The 21058-nt window shown below is 40.1% G+C and overlaps 1 protein-coding gene across 1 annotated transcript in view; it reads left to right on the top strand.

Annotated features, from left to right (window-relative positions):
- The first annotated feature begins 1905 nt into the window (after window positions 1-1905).
- LOC124606654 (glutamate-rich WD repeat-containing protein 1) overlaps window positions 1906-21058 on the top strand; it is a 73998-nt gene continuing 54845 nt past the window's right edge. Inside the window, exons 1-4 of the mRNA XM_047138656.1 lie at window positions 1906-2129; window positions 10691-10824; window positions 11159-11305; window positions 14875-15073. Of these exons, the coding sequence (XP_046994612.1) occupies window positions 1964-2129; window positions 10691-10824; window positions 11159-11305; window positions 14875-15073 (646 nt within the window). The 5' untranslated portion in view covers window positions 1906-1963. The remainder of the gene's footprint in view (window positions 2130-10690; window positions 10825-11158; window positions 11306-14874; window positions 15074-21058) is intronic.

Raw genomic sequence — 21058 nt, 5'->3', positions numbered from 1 at the left:
GTGCAGAACATTTCTCATTAGGTTTAGAGAGAAATACAGTTTGCATCAAATGTGTTATTGTGTGGAAGTTTGCCACATACCTGATGGGGTAACTGCAACAAGAAATTTTTCATGTCAAGGTTTTGGTCATTTTGTATCACTATATAGTTTCGTCATTCAGAAAAAATAATGTGAAATGTGGAAGCAAAAAATATATTTCACAGAGGTAAGATTTTGGAGAAGGATAGTTTGTCATAAGCCTTAGCGGCAGTACGAAAATTACGTATGTAAACACAGCAGAATAATTGCGAAGTTGATGTTGCAAGGAACACCTAGAAGGTAAAAGGCAATAGCTAACAGCGTCATGTAGTGCATAGAATCAGAATCATAATTTTATTGTCTCATAACACACACGTCAAATCATTGATTTATTGCACAGGAGACTCATCAAACTTATAGCTATTATAGGATGTACATGGAATACAACATGTACCCTATATATATTTTTATCCTACTCAAATGATCAGCTCATCATTAAAAAAATTCATCTATAGAGGAATAGCACTTTGTACCAGATTGCTATATAATTTTCGTTTTACTGAATTGGTTTCAGGCTTTTGAAAATTTGTCTTTTTTTAACTTATTGTAAATTTTCATCTAAATATATTACGGGGTCTGCGCGAAAAGACTGAGTCTATGTGTAGGAATTATGAAACTTTCTTTGTTTCTAGTTTGGTAATTGTATTTTCTCTATGTAGCAGAACAATTTGACACCTTGCCTCAGTTTAACATGGTGACTGTGACGTCACGCTCACGGCTTTGCTTCCTGTAGCTGTCTCTCCAGTTGAGTATTGAGCTCACTGGTACATGATTTTCATGGAGGTATGATGATTTTAGTGGCAGAAATATAACAACCGGAAGTGCCATTGGTTGTAACATGTGAGGTATCTGTCTCTTCATGATCTTTGCATGCACTAGGAAATAAGTAGTCAGCGTATTGATTATATATATCTCTTTGTAAACAGCCAAATATTTGCATAATGTAAGCTCTCCTCTGAAGTTTCTGCCTATCCACATATTCAGAAATCGCCACACATTCGGAAACAAACAGCCAAATATTTATTTTATCTTTTGTTTTGTAATCAGATGGAAATGTAAATAACATCGAATACTGCAGACACACTTGTATTACATTCGCAAGGAAATCTCAGAATGTGTCTACAACACTATGATAAAAAAAAACCCGCATTGTTCAGCAGGCGAACCTACATACTCTAACTCTGGAATCGACGACCTTATCCAATACACGAAGCTAATGTTGCGATATTTGCGGCAATGGTCTCGATTATTTAACTTTCTCTCGAATGCTTATATCATTGATGAGTTATTAACTAACTTTTAATGATAAGAATGACGTGTTTGTCATAAATATTCAGTGGTCTGTTCTTTTGAAACGACATATCACACGTTGCGACACAAAACAGCTATATATCCCAATATCAGTGGTGTCTGCTGCACCACGTCAAAAATAGTACACCTGCACGGTGTAATTCTCCCTGGCCCTAAACGGAAGTGATAGCGCCGATAATTCTGCTGTTAACGTATACTCTCAAACAGTGCGTTCTGTGCTTCCCTGTAGAACGGTCGTGTTTATCTCCCTGAATAATAATCGTCGTACTGTGTCGTATCTTGTGTATACTGTACCGGAGTACATATTTAAAAACTATATGTTGTTGATGTTTTAATTTTTTATTGCAGCCTCCTATATTTTAATCTCTTTTGGCTAAAGAGTAGTGTATTGTTTCGCTGCTAGGCCCCTCTCGTTTCTCTCGGACGAGGGAATGAAATAACACTAGAGGAAAAACTTGCCACATATTTGCGCACTAGGCGATCATCTTTGCTTCGCGTTAGTTGTAGTAAAGTATATCTATGAATCATCTGGTAGTAGCACGTGTTGTGGTGTAAACAGTGACAGAAGCCGAAGATGGAAAATCAGGAAATGGACTTGGATGAACAGGACTCGACAATAACAACAGAAGATGGAAGCCAAAAGAAAAAGAAGGTTTATTTGCCTGGCAAACCACTTAAAGACGGCCAAGAATTGGTGTGTGACGAGTCAGCCTATATTATGTTGCATCAGGCACAAACAGGTGAATTTATATTTATTTCCCAAAACATTCACAGTGGTTTTTGAATTTGAGTATTAAAAAAATGACAGAGCTCGAGTAATGTGACAGAGGATGTTAAAGTGGAGTAAAAACAGACAGTGGTTCATTTGCTCTAAAAAGACTCATATGTGATAATTTGAGGACGGTAACATTATTTTTATGGTTAGGCCTAATAACTGAAGTAGCCTCTGTATATAAGTTATTCGGGTCAAGGGAAGTGTCCGATTCCAGAGGATATTGTGTTTAGTGGAATTCGCGGAGTTTTGTGTTGTCAGTTTTTATCGTCGTTTTGTGTGGTTTGGAATAGTCCTGACTACACTAATAGCAATGATAATAGCTGGAGCACAACAGCACAGAGCTGCCTTGATGACCCGTGCATAGTTCCCTTAGTTTGGTTGTATCACTGTTAAAGAATGCAAAGACTGACCTACCCTATCAGGTTCTCCAAAAGTTGCTTGATGACATGTACATAGGCCTAGTTCCCTTACTTCGGTTGTGTCACTGTTAAAGAATGAAAAGACTGACGTACTCTATCAAGTCCTCCAAAAGTAAGAACTAAACATGAGCACATACTTAAGAATAACTAGCTCAACAGCAACTCCCAATGCCGGGACACCCACAACCACAATTGGAATCGAATACTTCCCATGACCTATATAGCTCAACAGCAACTCCCAATACCAAAAAACTCACAGATATGACCACAAATTGGAATCGAAAACTTCCCTTCAACTACATACCCACAAACGAACACACGATACCAAATCACCAATACAACAAACCACACAACTCAGAACCAGCCACAACAACACACAACAAATACACTAAAAAAAGAAAAAGAAAAACTTACAACGAAAGTTCCGGCACTGCAACTTAGGTCAGCCAAAACACACACACACACACACACACACACACACACACACACACACACACACACACACACACACCAACAGAAAAATACACAATCAAAAGAAAGACCCAAGCTCCCCACTCACCCCAAAATAAAATACCCATAAGCAAGAAAAGACAAACAAAAAATAAACAGATCTCAGTCACACACTACAACTCAACAAAAACTGCAACAAAATAGATCCTCCACAACGAAATCACAAACCAACACACTCCCCCCACCCCTCACAAACACTAAACAGAAAAAGCCACTGAAGGTTAGAAAAGTGGAAAGTGCTTCTACCCCTCCCAAGAACTGACTTAACGGCCCCCCACATCCCCTCTATGGTATTTGTACAAGCCCACATCTCATAATTTTTAAACTCTAAATTATGGTTCACTACTAAATGATTGTACCCACTCTCACCCAACCAAGAAGAAAAAGCATCAAAAACTACAGTAGAACCCGGTTCTATAGACTCAATTAACCCCACTATTTCCATCTAAGACCACCCCTCCACAACCCTAAAAACACATTCTGAACACCCACCCCTCAGTACAACAGCCCCCCCCCCCCCCCCACACCCAGAGACCAACCACAGACTTACCCCTCCAATACTTTCTTGTCCTGAACTGCAACTCGTCCACCTCCACCACAACCTCAAGCCCATCTAACTTACCCCTGTACTTAATAAACTCAGAACATACTTCACGACAAAACAAAAACCAGTCAAGCACACTCTTCTCACTCACACAAGTCTCATGCACGCAAAAACTGTGAGAGGATTTATAACAAAAGTAGTACGTCAACAACACAATCTCACGCATGCCCGACCTAGACTTCTAGAACCAGGAACCGCGACATATGGAGTGCCATAGGTTATCCCTACGGCACCGCCACACATAATCATCCCTGGTCCAAGACACCGGAACTTTTGCCCATTTCATGTCATGCCCACCAACAGCACACTTCACAACCTCCGCCAACTAGCCAAACAGCTGCAGAAATTTAGTCAACTCCAACGGACTCACCTGTTAATTTTATCCATCAATCCGTACCTAACAAGAGCAGCAACAAATTAATTTACTCAAATTAACACACAACCTACAGCAAACAGCACTACAATAACTTTCACACAAAAACACTAAGTCGTTAACTCACTGAAAATAATTCCTCTCCACACACAGCCAAACCGAGAACCACTCAGAACAAGCAGTAACACCGAACTGAACCCAATACACCACACAACACAAAACCCCTGAACACACCACCAGAGGACACCACGAACAGCAACACGATGACACCTACAAACACGCCTCACTCACAAACCAAATTCCGCGTCGTCATGACGTCAAATACAACAACAGCCTTATGTCACGGGCCAAAGCTGACGGGTGGGATTGGACGCTTCTGTCAACCCCAGAGCTGTGGGTAGAATAGGAACAATTTACACTTGAGGACACTGAGCGCATATCTCTATTTGCTGTTTTGGAAGAGAGATCTGTTTCATGCACCAGTCGAAAGTAAATATCATAAACATCTCAAGATAGTGCTGACAAGTTTTTCCAAACAGGTGAATTTGAGAGAGTTGTAATGTGATCCTTCAAAACAGATGCACTGCAAGTTATAACTCAAATAAAATAACTTTGACACATGTGGCTGTGATGGTGTTTTCTGGCTAGTACCCACGATGTCGTACATTTGTGCAATTGATATAAATCACTGCGCAGTTTGGCTCTTCCCCCTATAACCTGTATAATGTGCCTCTCCTGCATGCACCTGCAGAACAGGTAATACAACAAGCACATTGAGCATGAGAAAAAACTGCAGTTGGCTTACAGTGTGCCCCAGTACTTGATTTGCTGTGTTTGCAAAGTTATCATCAAAGTACTGATGTGATGTAGGGGAGGGAGCTCTGGCTATGCCTTCTATCAACGTGCCACAACAACAAACATTCCAGAAATAATATAGATGCAAAATAAATGTCATAATAGTTTTGTTCTATCAAATTTGCACATGTGACACCACATCATTGTTTAGTGGCTCAAAGATGATGTCTGCTATTGGTAGGTTTAAAGTACCTATCGGGTATTGTTTTGTGGAAGCTGTAGTCGTAGCTGGTGAACTTTATAAAGGCACAGGAGGCAGCAATCAGCATCCCAGGAAGAGACGCTGTTATGGCACAAACAGTACAGTATTAAATTTAGTCTGTAATTTCTGTTGAAGCCAACATATGAGGCAGCTATGTTAGGTTAGAATTGAAAGAGTTCTAGAAAACTGTATTTTTGGTGAATCACTATGTAAATCAAAATTCGAGTGTGGATGCTGTGTTCTCTCTCCATTCTCATCACTGTGTAGTGAAAGGGTCGACAGAAGCGTCCGATCCCACACGTCGGCTTTGACCCGTGACGTAAGGGTGTTATCGTGTGTGACGTCATGACGGCGCAGAGTTTGGTTTGTGTGTGGCGTGTTTGTAGATGTCGTCGTGTTGTGATTTGTTGTGCTCTCTGGTGGTATGTTCAGGGTTTTCGTTCGTGTGGTGTAATGGGCTCAGTTTGCTTTTGCTCATTATCCAGAATTGTTAGTGTGTCAGCTGTGTTTGTAGTGGAATTCGTTTCAGTGAGTTAACGATTTTGTGTGAAGGTTAATTTATCGTGTTCGCTGTACGTAGTGTGGCAATTTTAGTAAAATTAATCAGTTGTTTTTGTTCAGGAATGGATATGACGGATAAAATTAAGTGCGCAGGTCAAGGGAAGTGTTCGATCCCGATGTGTGGCTGTGTATGTTGGTATCAGGAGATGTTTTTGAGCTATATAGGCCAAGGGAAGTGTTTGATCCTAATTTATGGGATCGGGAGCTGCTGTTGAGCTATATAGGTCAAGGGAAGTGTCCGATTCCAGATATTGTTTAGTGGTATTTGGGAAGTTTTGTGATGTCGGTTTTTTTCATTTTTTTTGTGTGGTTTTGTATGGGGGTGGGCGTCTAAATTTGTTTATATTTAGTTTGGCCACCACCCAAAACACCCCATTTCCCGCGCTTGTCCCGTTAGTGTCATTAGGCTTCTTGCGGAAAGTGTGTGTGTTTGTTTTTCGATGTATTTTCGTCCTCACAATGTGTACATAACGACTTTATATGCGCCATATTGGAATCGTGGTTTATGGTAGTTTCCGCCATATTTGTGACGTCATGGGTCAAAGCAGATGGGCGGGATCGGACGCTTCCGTATTTCCAAGTGAAATATGCAGTTGTAAATGTGAAAGATGAAGCATTGTGTTAAACGATGAGAGCAGAGTCTGCGTTGCCATCAATGAAGTGAAGAAGTGTGGTGTAGACTAAAAGTGCAAAAGCTATGGGTTAATTGAAGCCTTAGGTATTTCTTTGTCAACTCATAACCAAAGTGTCACTATTCAACCTAAGCCAACCTTTGCCTTGGGCTGGGTGCACATCAGTTTGTCACTACAAGTAAGATTTCATATTCATTGGCTTTGCTGACTCACAACAAAACTGTCACTAGCAGCTTAGTCTGGATTTCATTGTATGATACCGATCATTCCAGAGTCTACATTCCAAAAAATAATATAGACACACAACAAATGCTGTATGTTCTGTTTGTGCAGTTGTGATGTCTCCTATCTCAACATTACATCAAAAATGGCTACTTGTACAATTTGTTTTAAAACTTGTTATTAAATTGGAACTTTTAAGTTTGTGTGTGTGTGTGTGTGTGTGTGTGTGTGTGTGTGTGTGTGTGTGTGTTTTCAAGGGGGATGGGGGGGTATCTGGCATTACATGCCAAGGAATTACAGTTTGATTTAACTTTTTAAGTCATTGTATGTTTAGACTGGCTGTAAAAGTATGACTAAACATGGCTCAGTCGATGTAAAGTAGACCATAAGATATCAGTCAAGGACAGGATCAATTTGTGCCATTGACTGCAATGATCATGAACTGGTTTTTGTTGAGGAAACAATGATCTGTTCAAAATAAATCTAGAATATCATCTAGCTCAGTCTGTTTCCGTAATACAAGCACTCTGTCTTCAGGCCACAGGTGGCCCATCGGGACCAACCGACTGCCCTGTCATCCTCAGCTGAGAATTCGGATAGGAGGGGCGTGTGGTCAGCACACCACTCTCCCAGTTTTCTGTAATATAAGGAAGGTGTTTTCTTCCATCAGTGCAATGCAAAACCATTATTTTAATCAGCAAGGCCTTTGAGATGTTCACCAATTTCTCTTAACAGCACTTTCACCAGATCTCTTCCTCACTGAGTATGTAGGATGGCATGTGGTCATGTCTGTTACTGGTAATGTCCCTTCACCAGTTATGACAGCAGGCAAAAGTTGTAAGGGTGACTGTCTCCCAAGATTGTGTGCATGCTTGCAAGGTGACACTGTAGCTAGAGAGGCTACACAAGATTTTGAAATTGTTAGAGAAAATTTACCCATTGTGACAAATTATCACCGCTTAAGATTGTTGTGCCCCCCCTCCCCATTTCTACCATCTTGCTGAACTTATGAACGTAACAATGTGCAGTGTAGCAAGTGGTATAGCTATACAGAATACCCAGTTTCAATCAGACTGTTCTCTTTTCATCAGACATAACAAAGCTTATTAAAAAATTTTAACTGACTTTGGGTGGCCATCAGATGAGGTTCACTTGAAGTAGTAGCCATGTGTATGTAAATACACGAGTTTCATGCTTTGCAATATTTATCTATCGAAAGATGGAGTGCCATATAGTTGATGATAATTGATTTGTTCTTTCAGCTACCTACAGCCATCCCCATCTTTGTCGAGCATTTCCAAAATTTCTCAGTGAGTTAATCAACTGGAACAAGTGTTATTTTATTTTAATATTTGTTTCAATATCCAGGTTTCCCACTCTTTTTAGCTGAGCACAAGGCATCTTATTTGCTATCTGTATATGGCTCCCAGCTTCCTTTTTTTATGTATTGGAAGATGCATGATTAATTATGTGGCAGCGAGCACTTTGTAATTGTTCTTTCACTGTCAAACTGTAAATTGAATGTTTTTTTGCTAGCCTTCTGGCATGCACATACACTCATTGTCTCCACCCAGGATTACAGAAGTGTCTTGATTCCACACGACTGCTTTGACCCATGATGTCATCAGGATGGCGGAAACGGGTATTCTAAGCATCTCCAATATGGCGCCTATGACGTCACTACATACACACGGCAACAAACACGAAAATACATACAAATAAGACAAGAACATCTCCCTCCAAAAATACAGTCAAACAAATGGGACAACTGCGGGAAATGGGGGCTTTTAGGATGAGGACAAGCTAAATATAATAGGAAAAAAACACCATGATACCAAAACACAAAATTACTAACATTGTTCTACACCAACAAAAATCTGCAGGCATCGGACACTTCCCTTGACCTATATAGGTCAACCACAGGTGATGATACCAAAACACCAATACTTACAACTAAAACTACGAAAATTGAAATCAGACATATCCCTTGACCTATATAGATCAACCACAGATGACAATACAAAAACACCAACACCTACAACAACAAAAATGGGAATCGGTCATTTCCGGTGACCAATATAGATCAACCACAACTATTGAGACCTAAAAAACCAACACCTACAATTATGAAAATGGGAATCGGTCATTTCTGGTGACCTATATACCTCAATCAGAACCATTGATACCAAAAAACCAACACACACAACTGCAAAAAATAAAACCAAAACCACAACCTCAATAATCTACAAATCAAACATCCCTACATAAATTAAAACACATTCAATACACCATAAATATGCAAAATGTCACAATTAAAGAAGGATAGAAAAAAAATGACTTACCACCAGCAAATTTCAGCACTGCAAACTAGATCCCCCCCCCCCACACACACACACACACACACACACACATACACATACACACATTAAACGTCTGACCACACTACAAACAACAAACCAATAACACCTAACAAAAATGCCAAACACAAAAAAAATTGTTAACTCATTGAAAAAACTTCCAAACCTTATGTTTGGAATTATAAACACTGCTGCCAATGACTTCACACATCCAACAGCAAAGCTGAAATAAACCCAATACAACACATTATACTCAGCGAGCGTGGGAGCGCGTGTGCGCACACACACACACACACACACACACACACACACACACACACACACACACACACACACCCCAGAGGGCACCATGAAACCACAACAACACCCTCACGTCACAGGTCAAAGCAGACGGGTGGAATTCGATGCTTCCATTGACCCCTCCTCCCTAGCCCCTTTTCTCTCATCTTTGTCTCTAGTAGCTCTTAATCCCTTTGGAACATGTAATCGTTTATTTGAGTCTTCACTTGTGGAAACAAAGCAATGTTACGGAGTAATATCAGGGATCTATAGACACACAAAGGGTGTCTTTTTCAGGAGCCATCAGGTGATTTTTCTGTGGTGTTTCATCAGATATTTGCAATTTTGTTTCTTTCAGTACATAGTTGAAGTCAGCCCAAACAGATACTGCTCATTACGTCCTTCATACACTGTTCATTGTGGACGCAAAGTGTCAGTTAATTTCCATTGTGAACAAAATGATTTTTACAGTGAAACTGTACAGTGCGCCAGCGAAGTCTCTCCACAGTGGTGAGCTCCGCGTGTGTCACTTTGCAGGGCGCATAAGGTTGGCAGCACTTTCATGTCATTGTATAAACTAGGAGCCGAGATTTACTGCTTGGGAATGCAGTTATGCTGTTAGATGGGATTCAACATTATTACAATTGTAAGAATGAAATTAATTAATTGTATTAATTATAGTTGAATGCACTGTACTCCCAATAACACAGTAGGTGCTGGAAATGGTTTCCTCTTTCTTGAAGGTGTAGTTCAACAAGCTTACACATAGTTGTGAACACTTTTACCAATGTTTTGTGTGTAATTGAATGCAGATAATGTTATCACTGTCTTCAGTGCATCTATTGTCTTTGGGTTATTTTGCTACACAAATGTTTCAGCCACACCCCAGAGGGGTGTTGGGTGGAGACAGATCTGGTGAGTGCAGGGACCAGAGCCTTTTTATAACTACTCCATCTCCAAGGATTTCATCTAAAAGTCGTAGTACTGTGTGCTGGATGAGCAGTAGCATTTTCTTGTTGGAAGATTGAATGAATGATCTCATTTTCATTCATCAGGGCAATAAATGGATAAATTATCTTGCTACAATAAACAGCAAAAGTGATGTAGTATCGAACAGATCGACCCTATAATTCACACTCGCTTTATGACAACCTACATTCCTGCAATAGCATTTCTCTTAAGGCATGTGGGTTTTCTGATGACCAAAGTTTGGGCATTAATGTAGCCAGATAGGCTAAACTAAACCTCGTAAGTGAAAAAGGTTCGGTCTAAAAGACCAACTCCATATCTCTTAACAAAATGCTGAAATGCTCACTATACATTATTTGTTTTGCATGGTCCTAAACATGCGCAGAAAAAAATCTGACTTATTTATTTGTAGTCCAACATTGCAAAACTTTGCTCCTACTCACTGCACAAGATTTATCATAATATTTAGCATTTTAATAGAGCCTGTGACAATATACATGCAAGCCTGATGATCACATTCTTAATGTACTGAATTATTTACAGGTTCCCCTTGTTTAAGCTTTGATATAATAAAAGATACATTAGGAGACAACAGAGAGAATTTCCCACTGACTGCTTATGCTGTAGCAGGAACACAGTCACCCAAAGTACATACCAATAGCTTAATAGTGATGAAGGTAAGTTAGAAACTACTTAACAACTTTTCTTGAAATTTGTGCTTTTAACTGCCTACTGCATTGCATTGCCTTTTTCCCTGTTGCTCTGTGATTCATTTTCCTCCAGTAACCAGTTTCTCTCATCTCTCTATCAGTGTTATTAGTTGTCAAGCTGTTTCTTTAATCTCTGTTCTCTCTGCCTTTTCACACCCACTTCCATAAATAATAGGAAACATACCGGTATTGTACTCTGGATCTTCAAATGAAATATTTTCAAAAATACTTGTGACATAAGCCAGTGATTTTTTGTTGTAAAGTATTCTATTGTAAATTGTGTACTGTCATTCATTTTCAGCTGTCTAATATGCATCAGATAAAACAAGATGAAGAAGATGATGAGAGCAGCGATAGTGATAGTGATGACGATGATGATGATAACAGTAAAAAACCTCAGATGAAGTGGTCATTCATACATCACAAAGGTTGTGTAAACAGAGTGCGAGTAAGTAAAACTAGAAGTATGTTAATTGCTGTATTGGTACCAGAGAGAAATTTGAGGTCACAGTTGGAATCACTCAACTTGTACAAATATCTGTGTGTAACAATTTGGGGTGATAAGAAATGACGAAATAAGCTTGGTCATAAATAAAGCAGCTGGCAGACTTTGATTTATTAGTAGGATACTGGGAATATCTGTCAATCCATAAAGGAGATTAATTGCAAAACACTAGTGTGCCACATCTTAGAACATTGCTCACTTGTGAGGTACCCATGCTAAGAAGGACTAACAGGGAATATTGAACCTGTACAAAGAAGGCCATTGTTCGGTGCGGCCCTGAGTGTGATATATCATTGCCAGCAGTGTTCTACTAAGGGCGGTGCCACCTCCCTTTCTTGGAGGCTATAAAATAAATAAATAAAATAAAATAAAATATTAATTATTAATTATGTATGATAGTGATTGGTTGTAATTAAGATTTGCTTATCTGGAATGTGGACGTTTAATTATTTGGTATCAGACGCTTGACAATGGCTTTTTCGTAAATGCAATGTTATTCGTAGTAGACCATGAAATAAGACTCAAATAATCGGACTTCGTATTTAAATCATTTCCAAAGACTGCTGCGGTAGGTGCAGACTCAAAATCTAAATCTCAATATTAGAATAATATGCCAGCCATGTCAATACGTCGTACAGAGGTGACTGTCTACTAAACATAAAAAGTTTACACAGTTAGTTAAATCAGATATATTCAACGAATAAGCCTACAGTTAAATAATTCTACTTACTTTCATAAATATAAATTCTTTACAGAATCGAGTGCCTAGTAAGATTGCAACCCCCAGTGTTCTTATATAACATCAAATATGGCAGTGTACCAGTTAATAAAATATACGTGCTTCCCGCACCAGCTATTCTACTCGACCTATTTCTTGTTAATGAAACATAAGAGTGTCATAATTGTATTTTGTTTTAACAGTGGCATAGTGCTGCAGTTCTGTGCCATAGGCTTTATTTATTTGTCAGAGATTAATTATTTAATTAAGATTTCGCGTTTCCGAGGAAACTCACGCATGACATGCAAATTTGCCTTTATAAGGCCAGCAACCCATGCGCCGTGTACTGAATGGTGACCTATATAGGACGTCGATTTGCAGCCTGGCATCGGTTCTCAGCGGGGCTCATCAGCAGAAGCAGCATTCTCCTGAAGATGGTGACCAGTTGGATCGCCAAAATATCGAGTCAAGTTGATTTTGTGATATACCCTTTCAGATGACATCTGGCAAGCGAGAGTAATTTCATGTACTTTCAATCGGCGATTCTCCATGACAGTTTTGTGCACTTGATTTCTACAGTAGTTACACAACTTGGCTGACCACTGTACAGATCATCAACTAAGCTCTCCCAATCAAATTTACATTCATTTGTCCACTTGGCAAGAGTTGAATATGAGGGAGCACAGTACCCCAGTGTATTCTGGAAATCGGCATGAATCCCTTTGCTTTCATATCTTTCTTTATGAAGTACTTAATCACTGCTCAAATCTAGATTTTTTTTTCCATCTTCTCAAATCACTACATGGGAACAACAACAGAGCCACATCACCACCACCACAGCTCTCTTCCAAGAGCACTGATGTGGCATGTGTTTACAGGCAACAGTCCAATGAATATCATGTGAACAACTTGTTGCACTAGCGCTGACATGTCGTGGTGATTCCGAGAACTTTTCAAATCACCCTTGTATTTTGTTCATGGCATTTATTGCCATTGTATCTCATCTTCCTGTGCTCAGTCATTACTTAGAGAATGTTTAATAGTCACCACAGCAAATCCAAATGCTGAACAATGTTTTCAATAGACTAGATTCTTCACCCAAGTGCTCTCGCACACGGCATTGCCTTGGACAAAGTAAAAGTCATGTCCATAGTGCGAGTGGAGAAGGTGATAGAAGACAGCAGGGAGTACAGTCTTTGCAACTGTTGGACAACAATATAGGTCTCACGTGTATACAATCTTGTCACATTAACATGACCACAGCCTGTGTCTGACATCAGTGTGCAATAACCACTTACAGACAGCAGGCAGCAGCACTAGCAGTGAAGGGTGTAGAAAACATGTCGAGGGGATGCAAAAAACAGTGGAGTCATTGTAATGTGGAAACAGAGTGATTTATCTGAAGTACAAAAGAGTTTGATCATTAGTTTGTGGGCCAAGTGTGGAAGCATTTCCAAAGGATCTAAGTTTGTAAACTGTTTGCATGCCATTGTAATTGTGGTATACTGAGCATGGTCAAATGGCACATCCCAAATTGTCACCGAGTTTACAGTACTCCCCTGGCTAACAAACTACCAGGATTTTAGCCCAGTTGAGAATTTGTGGAACCACCTTGTTTGGATCCTCTGTAAAGAAAACTAGCACAGCTACCAACAGGGCCACATCTCTATCTATACCTTCCAGAACCTCATTGACTCTTCCTCCGTGTCTCACAGCAGTTCACATACTGAAGTATGTTATTCAAGTGTTCTACAGGTGGGTGTTAATGTGACAGGACAGTGTGTAATTCTAGTAATTTGATGAATGTCTACACTGGAGAGAATAGAGAGAATCTGGTAGAATTGAGTACCATCACAAATGCATACACACAGATGACAGGATAGAGTTTACTTAGATTATTACATAGATTGAATGGTTAATGCATGGCTAAACCAGATAGACTAGAGAGAATCAATGGTGGTGTGTACTTAATGGAAGATGATGGGTAGGTTTAAGGCCAGGCAATGACACTTTGGCAATGACACTCTCAGTGCTTGAAATGGGATTAGCCAAACTTCAGCATATCAGAAAGCTGCTAGGCTGCTTCTCGGTAGATTTTTTTACGAGTTGAAAAATTTTATAATGCTACCTACTCAGCCCTACGAGGCTAAATGGGGAACTAATTGAGTAATAAATGGTTGCAATGACAAGAAAACTGTTGAAGTGGTGTCAAATCCTAAAGCTGTGCACCAAAGGAAAACCACACTTTTGTTTTTGTACTGCTGTGTTTGTTCCTTTGTTATTGTGATTGAGAAAGTGTATCATTTACTGAAATTACTGTCCGCTAGATGGTAATAGTAATTTGTAATATTTGCGGAATAAATTTGCACTCTGCAGGCGAGTGAAATATGCTGGCTGGGACTGAAACCTGGGCCCATTGCATTTTGCAGACAAGTGCTGTACCAAGTGAGATATGCAAGCACAACTCTTCACTCATCCTCGCAGCTTTACTTCTGCCACTATCTTTGAGTTGTTCTTTGATAGCATAGTCAGTAGAGCCCTTGCACAAGAAAGGCAAACGTCCCATATTTGAGTCTTGGCCTAGCACACAGTTTTAATCTGCCAGGAACTTTCAATGTGTGATGTAATTATGATTTTACCTAGCACTAATATATAATTATTATACAAGAGTGAGATGTTCTGTGATATGCCTGATATTATGATGCATGCAGGTTTTTCATATCACTGTAGATGTGACATAGTTGTTTTTACACTTTGTACAAGAAGGAAGGTATTTATTATCTTTTATTTGCAGGTTTCTACATATGAAGACCTTGTGCTGACTGCAGCATGGTCAGAACTAGGAAATGTCAGTGTTTGGAACATAACACCACAGTTACGAGAAGTGGATCAGCCACAAAATGACAGTGGTACACTTCCTGGCCAACCGCTGTATACATTTACAGGACACCAGTCTGAGGGCTTTGGTTTAGATTGGTCTTCTGTGATGCCAGGTTTGCTATATTAATTTATATTTGCCACTATATCAACTTTGAGGGTCACTGCAAAAGTCAAGGCAGGTATTTTTTGTCTCACAAATGCTAATGAATTAAAAAGTTCTGAAATATGCATAACGAGTGTTAGTCCATATGTAAACATGACATGTAGGGAGATGGATGAACATGCACACCGCCATAAAGATATAGCACGAGAAAAAAGATGGAACAATGTGTGTTACCTTCAATTTCAACAGCACACAATAGTATGAGGCAGGAACACAGACCTGTGACATCTTAGAGAGCCTCGAAATGGTCTCCCAAGGTATCTGTCACATACTGCCAATGCTGTGGAAGACACCGAATACCCATGGGCTTAGCATGAGTGAAACATCGGATCTCATGAATCACTTCTGTGGCTATGTCTTCAAGTGTTCAAAAGCATGTACCATGCAGCAGCACCTTCAGTTTTGGTATGAGGTCATAATCGTGAGGTAATAAGTCTGGCAAATATGGTGGTAGCTTGAGTCTTTCCCATCCTCATCACGCAAGCAGATACTGCACACAGCTGCTGTATGAGCTCTAACATTGTCCTGAAGAATTAATGTATCGTGTAGATGTTCAGGATGTTTCTCCCAAGTAGCCCATCATAGGTGTCATTGCAGGAAAGTGCAACATTAGTACAGTGCATTAACAGTTTGCCCCTGTGGGATGAAATGGCACAAAATCACTCCTCTAATGTCATAGCCTATGATGACCATTAACTTGACAGGAGAGGGATTGTGACAAAATTTCTGCCTGTGGATTGAACCTGGATGATCCCATTCTTTGGACTGGCATTAAGTTCTGTCTCATAGGCTCTGGCCCAATATTCATCTAATTCGACAATTCTTGCAAACATGTTGTCCCCTTCCTCCTCATAACACATTAGATGCACACAAAAGTTTCATAACATGTCCACTTCTCCAATTCACTTAGTGCACGAGACACTCACTTTGCAGCAACTTTATGCATGTGTACTTGTCGCGTAAAATCCTTTAGGTTGTTGTCTTCTCAATACCAGTATGGTGCTGTAATTCCTGCAGTGTCCATCTTCTGTCATTCTCCAAGCATTAGGTGATCTGGTTATTAACACAGTCCATACTCACATTAACGGGCCACCCGAATCGGTGCATGTCGACCATTGCAGCTCTACCACGTCTCAATGCATCTACCCACCAAGCAGCCATTCGGTGTGGTAGAGCAGCATTTCCTACTACTTCCATATCCTCCTCATGGCATTGTCATGCATTCGATCCATGGTGAACTGCAACCTTTATGTAAGAGTGCTGTTCTAAGTCGGGTAACATCCATCCTGAATGGCTGCTCAGCTCACACTGTGGATTCCTCTTCACACTTTGTTCTCCTGGAAAGGAGTGCCACCTTGCATCACGTCATGTTTGAATTCTTTGGGAGATTGCTGATACCATGGAATGCATTTAGTTTGTAGTGTACTATTACAATTTACAGTGATACACATTTGCAACAACAAACATTTTTTCACCTTTTTTCTCACACTGTATCTTTCTGGCGATGTGTGTGTTCATCCATCTCCCAGCATGCAATGTTTACATATTAACTAACCTTCCACTTGCAAATTTCAGAATTTTGTAATTCATTACCATTTTTGACACAAAAGTAGTTGCTATGAATTTTGCAATGATTCTCGTTGCAAATAAATCCTACAACTGATGATAATTGTGTGTGTGTGTGTGTGTGTGTGTGTGTGTGCATGTGTGTGTGTGTGTGTGTGTGTGTGTGTGTGTGTGTGTTATATGGATTGTGCGTGTCAGGGAGGATAGTGTGGCCAGAGTATTTCACCATAAGTTATGATGACTAGGTTCTCCCCAGTCACAGATTCATTGTCCATAGAACTATTAGTAAAATTGTGATGTAACTGTTCACAGTGGCTCCTGAGGAATAATGCTTATGGCATCCATTGAAATTAGTAATGTATGTTAGGCACCTGGGGCATGTATGTTGGAGGTAATTTAGCCAATTTTGACTGGGCTGGACAGCACTGCAAGCACTGACAATGGCTGTAAGTTCTGGGAATGCTGTATGCTTCAGTACACTGTTGGGGATGCTGGTAGTACACTGTGTGTCATAGCAAAAGAGAATTTTTACTGAATATCCAAATCATGATTATGGTATAAACATTGTGATGGGGAATGGGCTATGAACTTTCTTTCTCAAGATATGCTTCACACCAGTGGGATGGACGGCTGTCAGCTGAAACAGTCATTGGAGGACATCCTCTAGTGCACTTGCTGCACCTCAGTTGTATAACCGTATTTATGTGAACATATGCTGCACTTTTTTCCCAAAATTTTGGCTTGAAAAATCATGGTGTGGCCTATAGTTAAGATCTTTCCCCTCGGATCATAACTCCTCAATTTCAAAATGACATGTATAAGTATCTTGTGGCTTAAAAACTTAATACAGCAGTTGTTCTTAAATAAAGAAAAGTGACTTTGTTTTCCAGAACTGCATCAATTTGTTTGTACAAACCCTTCATTTTCTAAAGAGCCTTGGTGCAGCAACTGATGTGAGATGGTATTTCAGTATGAATCAGATGGCCTCAGTTGGTTCTGACAGCTGTTTCAGTGCAGCCAATGTAGCCAACTGTAGTTAGCAGATGATAGTGTGTTCTACGTATGTACATACTCATAAATAGAAGCAAATGTACATAAAACACAGAGTTCCAAATCACAAAATGTTACATGTATTTGAATTTGATATGGTTTAAAATTGATGATGTGTTCAGTGAAACTAGTTTTTGCTACAAAATACATAGCCATTACTGCATAAATCAGATTTATTATTAAAGGTATTTTAAAGCTGTTTTGCTGCTTCTAAAGATGCATACTGTATTTACCCAAGTATAAGAGGCTTTTGAGAAAAAATTATTTTTAACATTATTCTGACCAATCTAAATTGCATACTGACACATACACTGCTGGCCACCGTAAATGCAACACCCTGAAGGAGGCATTCAAATCAAGTGAAATTTACTCCATGGGTTTGCAGCGATGAGATATGCAACTGATTAGAATTTCAGCGCAGACGCACATCACGCGCGCCTGTGGCGCCACCTCATAGCGCCATTTAAGGCTTGGCGATTTCGACGAGTGTACGTTCGGCACGTGTGTTTACCTTGTGGTTGTTTCACAAGACGATCAGTTATGCCTCGTAGACAACAGCGAACATCTTTTGATCAAGTATCCGAGTTCGACAGAGGAAGGATAGTGGCTTACTGAGATTGTGGATTATCATACAGAGAAATCGCTAGTCGTGTTGGACGAAACCAAACAACTGTAATGCGGATATGTGACCGTTGGATGCAGGAGAGTACGACGGACCGACGTGGTCGATCGCATTCACCTCGGTGCACCACTGCACTTGCTGATAGGCAAATTGTGCACATGGCAGTGATGGATCGCCCAGTGATATCCCGAACCATAGCACAGCACATTGTGTCTGTAACGCATCATCCAGTGTCTGCGCGTACCATTCGACGCCATTTACAGCAGAATGGTCTGTCCGCAAGACGTCCATTGCATCGTCTACAATTGACGCAGGACCACAGACGTCCCCGTCGCCAATGGTGTGATGATAGACGGATGTGGACGGCAGAATGGAATGATGTTGTCTTTACTGACGAGGCACGCTTCTGTCTGCAGCACCACGATGGTCAGATTCGAGTGTGGAGACACCGTGGAGAGAGGATGCTGGACAGCTGCATTATGCATCGCCACACTGGTCTTGCACCGGGTATTATGGTATGAGGCGGTATTGGATATTACTCTCGCACGCCTCTAGTACGCATTGCCGGTTCTTTAAATAGCCAGCGCTACATATCCGAGGTGCTGGAGCCAGTTGTCCTTCCTTACCTTCAGGGCTCGGCCACAGCCATATTTCAACAGGATAATGCACGACCACACGTGGCACGCATTGTCCAAAGGTTCTTCGTCAATAACCAGATTGAATTGCTTCCCTGGCCGGCTCGCTCTCCGGATCTTTCGCCGATAGAAAACATGTGGTCCGTGGTTGCTCAACGAGTGACCCAGATTACATCCCCAGCTGCCACACCAGATGATCTTTGGCAACGTGTGGAAGCTGCTTGGGCTGCTGTACCCCAGGAACACATCCAACGTCTCTTTGACTCAATGCCGAGACGTGTGGCAGCGGTGATCTCCAACAATGGCGGCTACTCTGGCTACTGATTCTGGCAGGAACCACATGTCACAGACGTCTGTAAACGTAATCATTTGATACTTGGTCAACATGTTATCTACAAAATAAATTTTTTTGTGCTACCTCTTGTCTTTCTTGGTGTTGCATTTACGGTGGCCAGCAGTGTAGTATCTGCCTAAAAGGTTAACATTACACCTATTCTAAATTTATGCCATTTATTTATCGTCTGTATTCTGATAATATAGGGAGAAATAAACTAAACAAAAATAAATGGTTTACATTAATTTGCATACTGTTTTCCACATTTTTAACTTGCTTGCTGTGGTATCACTATTTTTAATCATTATCCCAATAGCACAGCTGTGAAATTTATATCTTCATTGACACAAACTGATTCTTCCAAATATGTTGTGATTTTTGTGGTTGTGGTTACTGGGGGCTTGAGAAAACAGCTGTTTCTATCCGAATACACAACAGATCTTGCTTCTATACTGACGTGAGAATGTTACAATGTCTCTTGCTGCCAAACATATCATGTGCCCATGGCTCTTGCATTGACAGTGTAGAACCAGCAGCTGACATATGTCACATTGAGTGTCGACTACATTACTGCACGAAACTCCATTGGTGACAATCTAGACTTTTACTGTCTCATGCAGAAATGAATACTGTTGTTGGGTATTTGACCAATTTTAAAGTCAATTCAGTTCCAACTACAGATAGATTCAGGCAAAGTGCAGTTTAAATGTGGTAGATGCTCCTAAAAATGAAAGTATGTGGTATAGATTCCCAAGGTTGGCAGTATAATGTAATTTGCAACCTGCTCACTACAATACTCCCCTCCCCACACTCGGTGCTTTCTCAGCCAAGCCAACATCACTGTTCCCCTTCTATCCCTTCCATAGTGCTGTGCTTGAGCAACTGTGAAACATGGACTGCACTGTCTTCTAGGATGCAAGTCATATGTAACAACAGAAACTAATACATAAGTAAAAGATGGCAGTCGTGATTTATTCCAGTTCTTAAACTTTTGCTCATGCCGTGATCTACTGATGTCTGTTTGGTACTATCTCCACGATGGGTCTTGCCACTGTAATCTATTCTCATGAGGATAATTAGATTAATACGATTCTGTTTGTTAGACATTTCATTATGGATTAATTTTGCTTCTTATTTCATCTGAAAAGTCACCATTTTGTTCTAAAGCTGATTGGAAGATGGTAACATTATTACCCAGTATTGCAATATGTGAACAGTGACCAAATATCTCACTTGGAACCTATTTAGTAAGTCATTACAGTTTCTCATTATCAAATAAAATACTGATCTGGGTTCTGAATCGAGTAGCGTTCTTGAAGGTCAGTAAATCTGCTTTTAAGTGTTACCTTTACTTAAAATGCAACAATAATGTTTGTACACAGTATCTGTACATGTATGAAAAGTGCTATTGGAAACCTGTTCAAATACAACAGGAATTTTTAAGATGATAGAATTCAGTGCTATTTCTTCCCATTTTTCACAAGACTGTCAGATTTTAAGCAGAGCAATAGATTGTTGTAGTGGCTAGTTCATAGTTTATCGTGTATCCCTTGCACTAGCACCATGAGAGTCCAATGTCATGTGATTATTCGAGCAATGCCGATACTGCATCGAACGCTTTGTCACATCAGGAAATCTTGAGCCAGTTGAGACGCGAGTATCATTTGCCCGTTCCTGCTCTCCCAAATTATTCAAAATAAATCTGCACATGCTTTCAGTAGCCAAAGA

Source organism: Schistocerca americana, chromosome 3, assembly GCF_021461395.2.
Source record: "Schistocerca americana isolate TAMUIC-IGC-003095 chromosome 3, iqSchAmer2.1, whole genome shotgun sequence".
Classification (NCBI taxonomy): Eukaryota; Metazoa; Arthropoda; class Insecta; order Orthoptera; family Acrididae; genus Schistocerca; species Schistocerca americana.
This window is presented reverse-complemented; position numbering and strand designations above follow the sequence as displayed.